The sequence below is a fragment of the Motacilla alba genome, chromosome Z, assembly GCF_015832195.1.
Source record: "Motacilla alba alba isolate MOTALB_02 chromosome Z, Motacilla_alba_V1.0_pri, whole genome shotgun sequence".
NCBI lineage: Eukaryota > Metazoa > Chordata > Aves > Passeriformes > Motacillidae > Motacilla > Motacilla alba.
The window spans coordinates 61838801-61844800 of record NC_052046.1 but is presented as its reverse complement, the minus strand read 5'-3'; the positions used below and the strand labels follow the sequence as shown (position 1 = coordinate 61844800).

Genomic DNA, 6000 nt, shown 5'->3' with positions numbered 1-6000 from the left:
GACAACTATCATATATCTGTTAAGACAAAAGAAAAAAAAGAAAAAATGTCTTTTGATTGTTATTTTTGTAATCAGAAATATTAATTACTGTTATTTGCAAAGGTGAGGGCAAACTGCAGTAATCTTAAGTCACTAATATTGTCACTAGACAGACTTGAACCAGAGACGCCCAGACATTAATTAAATTAATGACAAAATTTCCTGAAGACTTGCAATGAAGTTATTATGATTTGTCTTAGGACTAATGGCAGCTTATGACTATCTCCTATTGCTTCATTACTCCACAGAGGACAAATCCAGCAGTGTGTTGTTAACCTCACCATACATCCATTAAAAAAATTGGAGAAAAACATTGCACTCTAAACCATACTCCAAGTGTGACTTGACCTAGCAAAACTAAAGCAATTCATTTTTAAATTATTGATCATGAATACAAGTGTATTCATCAGGCATCTAGATATTTTGGTGATATTCATCCAGAACACAAAATACCAGATAGGTACTAACAACATTAATATTTAGTTCCATATGGTAGGTTCAGTAACGCTATGGATGACACAGATGATCTGTGCAGTTAGCCTGAAAGGCAGTAGTAGGAAATACTAATTATGTGAAAGAGTGATGAATTAAGGTTTTTCTTGGAACTGTTGCATTTTTTTGCATCCTGTACTTCATCTCTGAGGTTGGCCGTCCCACTTAGTTTCTACTGAAAAGTCAGATATATAAGCACATGATGACTGTTACTATTTTTCCTTTGTCTGTTTTTGCCTGCTTTATGCACTGTCCTTCTCTTATCTTTTCTTGTTTTCCAGCTCTGCTGTCATTTCTGATTTCCTTCTCCTACCTCTGTTGGGTTTATTTTATTTTGCCTTTCTTGGTCTTTTGATTTAACCTCCTTTCATCTACTTTTTAATCTGCATTTTCAATTAGCCTAAGATAATTTGTAGGGGAGCACCTGAAAATATTTCTCTGTGCGTGCTCCACCATGCAATGAACTTCACAAACTGGATATTCAAGGCTTGCTCCTAGACAAAATTTTAGAAACTGATCAATGCCCATATGACTCAAGAAGATCTCAACTGGTTTCATTCATTTTATATTTTGATATCCAAAGCTAAGTATGCTTACATTGTTCACCTCCTTAAATATTAGTGATATGCACCACTTCACGTAAAGGCAAATCCGAATTTTGTTCCTCTAAAGATTAAGTTCATCTTGTCCTGTCTTGTGGGAAAATGTGCAGATACTGACATCAGAAATGGCAATCCCAGAAAAGTGATGCAAGGGAAAAATTTCAGTTTCTGTGAGCTGAATTATGGTCATACCAAGCCCACACAGCTTCTGCTCAGCCTTCACTTGAGGACCATCTGACTGGCTGCGATTGGAGCTTAACTGGAGTGTTTGAAAGTATCTCTCTGGAGAATGAAAAGTGCCATAATGTCTCCAATGGTGTACCATGAAGAAACAAGTTCTTTAAATGTAATTTATTAAAAGCTAATGCAAAGCCATCAGGCAGCAAGGATCTGGGGCTTTCTTCAGGTTAAGATAGGCACTCACTGTTTCCAGCATGGAGGCTCAGTCTGAGCAGAATTAGCTTGGAGTTAGCTGATCACAAAGAGAGAGATGCCTTTCTTGGCTTCTTCTAGCAGAAATAAATTTCTACCTACTGTAACTTACTGCCATATGATATGCTGAGTCATGAAGCTGAGGTTATAGAAATCTTTATGCAATCTTTATAAATCAGCCTCACATAATCTCAGATGCTTTCTGCTTCATCTCTGTTGAGTCACTCATTTGACAGTTGTCATTCATCTTAGATTGAGATGTAATTTAATAGTTTCATTTCAGCATGAAGATAGCATCATCTAAAGCTGAGCCCAGAAAGATTTAAAGGTGTAACAGAGGAAATATTAATACTGTAAATAATATCTGTAGAGCTGCATGCGTTTATAAATCACATTGTGCCAAGTTGGAAGGGCGGCCTATGTAAAGAAGAAAAAAAGCATCTTTGCTTGTCTTCCCCTGCAGAGTTCAGCCACTCTGTCACCCACACCAGCTCCAGAGGCTACCGAATTATGACTGTGCTCTCACTTGCCCTTGTACCTGCTGGTTATCACCTGCCCACAGAGATACTGATCAAGGTGTCTTTATACACATTGCGTGAAACGAGTGCGAGGTAACGCGTTAAGGGAGGATGGAGTCCAGCAAGACGCCAGCAGCCCCACGACAGAGCAGCTGAGCTGCGGCAACTGGGCTGTTTTATTCTGGCGTCACTCCTCTCCCTGGGCCAGGCCATGTTGATCGCCTGCCCAAACCTGACCTACCCAACCCAGGGGATCCCTGGGCTTAAATAAGGCCTCTCCGGATCTATTCCGCCGTGCTGTCGCAGACCTCGTCCAGCATCACCAGCATGGACACGGCCTGCGCTGGCCGCTGCGGACCACGGAGGGTGGGCGGAGGCCGCAGGACGGCCGCGGAGCAGCCCCCGACCGGGGGCCTAGGCATCCTGTCGTGCGGGACCTGCGGGCAGCGCGACTGAGCCGAGCCCCGTAGCACCTCCGGCCGTCAGGCCGCCCCGGGCCCGCGACGTGCATCCGACGAGGACCGGCCTGGACGGGGCCCGCCTTTCCCGCCGCAGGCCGGCCTGGTGGGGGAGGGAGGAGCGCGAAGGGAAGGGTGGCCGCTCCCTCGGGATAGCAAGGATTTCGCGGCCACGGACCCCCCGGAGCAGGAGTGGGGGAGGCGCGGCAGGAGGGGCGACGCCCGCCTGGTGCTGCCCGCCAAAACGCGCGGGGTGGCGGGACGGGACGGGGCAGAAGCGCGCAGACTGCTCTCCTAGCTGCCCCTCGCCTGCCGCGATGCCCAGTGACACCCCGGCCTTCAGCAAGCCCCCGGACGTCGCGGGCGCGGGGGACAAGGCGAACAGCTTCGGGAAGGCGGCGGCCCCCATGGCGACCGCCCCGGCGGACAGGGGCGCCGCTGCGGCGGGGAAGAAGCGGCCGCGACTGCCCAAGTGTGCCCGCTGCCGCAACCACGGCTACTCCTCGCCGCTGAAGGGGCACAAGCGCTTCTGCATGTGGCGGGACTGCCAGTGCAACAAGTGCAGCCTAATCGCCGAGCGGCAGCGCGTCATGGCAGCGCAGGTGAGCTGTGTCCGAGCGGGGTGTGCTCCGCGCCCGGGGCCGAGCGGCCGCGCCGGCATGCGGTGCGCTGCGAGACAGTAGCCACGGGTAGCCTCGCCCCGGACGGGAGCCAGGAGATACGCCCCTGTCTTCCTGTGTTAGTGGGACTTGTCGCTGCATTTCTCTCAAGTTATTTAATTTTTTCCATAAAAAATGGGAGATGCCCCAAAGGCGCGGAGGACTGCAGCCGGGGCGAGCGGCAGCGGTGAGCGGTCAGCTGCACCTGCCGGGCACGGCCGAGCGCCGCTCCCCCGGGCCGGATGCCGTCCGGCCCTGTGGACAGCTCCCGAGGGGCTGTAGAACCTGCATGGAGCAGGACCTAAGTTACCGTCAGTGGCCGTTTTCCCGCTTGCTTTTAACTAGAAAACGAATAATCTAGCCAACAAATGGCTTATCGAGAATATTTTGCGGTGGTGGTTTCAGACTCGGTGTAAACTGCGTTTCCTGATGCTGGTAGCTTCAGTTGAGCTCATTTCTAACTTTTTGGGGGAATTTTTTTAACGGCGTTGTTTGAAATTTTGTGTGTAGCAGTTCCTCACATAGCTGTGTAGGTGGGTCATCTTAAATCTCAACGAGGGGTCAGTATTCTGAGTGCTCAGAAAACAAACGGTATCCAGTTCAGGGTCGGAATAACGTTTTCGTTGGGTCGTCTCGCTGGAGTCACAACTCTGGCGGTGTAAATACAGGGCTCTGCAAACCCTTGTGATCTTTATCTTGCAAACTTTACTAAGGGGGGTCCTGGGCGTGTGCTGGAGCGGTTGCTGGAGTACTGGCGCTCAGCGAGGGGCATTTTACGTCCTCGTTAGTGCAAACGATCACCTGCCAGCAAATAATTGACAGGGCTTTGAGGCTCCTGGTGCGAGTGAAAAGGTACATCATGGTGATACCAGACCCACCCATCAGTTTGCAATTGCTGTCTGCTCAGAGCTTCGTGATCCCGGATAGAATGTGTGTCTGGCTGACAGATTTTAAAAACCTGAGTAGCTCTAGATTAAATCCCTGCTTTTTAGAAAAAAGTTTGTTATGCAGTGCAGGTGTATAAAACGTCCTCAGAACACAATGGGAGTAAGTTTTCGTTCACTTAAACAATTCCTCCGTGTTGGTAGTATGGAAATTGTTGTTATGCCCAAGTTACGTGCCCTTTGTCTGCGTGGTGTGAACCTTGGAAAAATAAACGTGAATCGCTTTGCTGTCTGCCTCGGGGAAGGGAGCACAAAGTGAAGTGAAAAGTGTCCCCGTTGGCACAGAATCTTGCAGCTCAGCTGCTTCTGTCAGGCAGTGGGTGCCTCCTGCTAGCAAGCCCCGGTGATGGTCCTCCTGGGGGTATTCTCTTCCCTGCCTAGCGTTTGAAAGTAGCTTTGAAAGCCTCCCTAGCTAAACCTTATCTGTGTAGGAGTTACACATTGAAAGTCTGTCTTTCCCCCTTTTGATATATTTCTGCAGTAAGCCCCTTGATGCTGGTGGAATTTTACAGGTCAAGGTTACTGGCTTGTGAAGTTGAAATTACAGTGGTGTTTGCAAGTCTGCATCTTCTGTACGGGATGTTTCTTATTGCAAGGGCTAATACTAACTAATAGAATGATAAATCTGTATTAGGAAAAAGTGTGGCTGTTGAACATGAAAATGTAGGGAAGTCCTGTCCCAGATACCCAGGAGAATTTCCAGCAAGAAATGCCCGTGATCCCAGTCTGTAAACTGGAACAAATTTCCGAGGTTCAAGTAAAGATGCAAATCAGTCACCTCACAAGTAGCAGGGTTTGTAGCTGTAGCAGTGTCATATATACTCACCAGACACATATGGCATGGGTGTTAAATTGATCTGCTAGTGTGGATGAGGAAGAAAGGACTGTCTTCAAGCAATGAATATGGCTTGTTTGCACCCATGTCCAGACTGTGTAGTGCCTATAGGCTTGGCCAGTGCCAGTTAGGCTTAGGAACATTGTGAGTATTTGGAAAGAAATGGGAAGCTCCAGCTTCTCCAGACTTACCCAGCACTCTTCAATGTGTGTGACGCTGTCTGAGATGCTTGCAGGATGGTACCCTATCATGCTGTGCTTCTTCCATAATGGTTCTCTCTGTACACTGTACTGTATGCTGAAATTTCCTTGAAGGACCACACTTCCAGCAAAGAGCCAGCAGGGAACCTAGCAGGCCTGGATAGAGCAGCAGATTACAGGTACAAGCCCTCATGAAAAGCTGCTTTATATTGATAAGAGGCACAGCAGAACCCTGCAAGCAGACTGACTTCTTAACCCCAGCAGCTGTGTATCAACAGAGAGGAGGGTAGTGACTACGCTTCCCACAGTGTGCTTGTCCCAAGAGCAGCTGTGTTGGGGGAGTTTAGTCAGCTGCAACACATGTTAACCTCGCCTCAGTGGAGGAAGATGTGTATGTCACCAGCATTTCATAGGTTTGTTCATTTGTGCTTGTACATAAAATGGAGTTAGTTTTTGCTGACATACTTCTCTTCCCATTGGCTGGATTGTGTGAAGGGCCTAGAGAGTAAGCCAGGTGAGGCGTCACTGAGAGAGCTGGCTTTGTGTAGCCTGGAGAAAAGGGGACTAAGGAGGCACCTTCTGCAACTGCCTGAAAGGAGGTTGTGGGTTGGCCTCTTCTTCCAGGTAGCCAGTAGGGACAGGATGAGAGGAAATGGGCTCAAGGTGGGCCAGGAGAGGTTTGGGTTGACTTCAGGAAAAATAGAAAGAATTGTAAAGTACTGAAACCAGGAACCATCCCTGGAGGTGTTGAAGAAACAACTGCACCTGGCATTTAGTGATGTAGTTTAGTTGACATGGTGTTTGGCTGAAAACTGGACTCA

General features: G+C 48.4%; 1 protein-coding gene across 1 annotated transcript in view; it reads left to right on the top strand.

The window, feature by feature from the left end:
* The first annotated feature begins 2858 nt into the window (after positions 1-2858).
* DMRT1 (doublesex and mab-3 related transcription factor 1) overlaps positions 2859-6000 on the top strand; it is a 57944-nt gene continuing 54802 nt past the window's right edge. The window contains exon 1 of the mRNA XM_038124705.1: positions 2859-3143. Coding sequence (XP_037980633.1) covers positions 2859-3143 — 285 coding nt within the window. The remainder of the gene's footprint in view (positions 3144-6000) is intronic.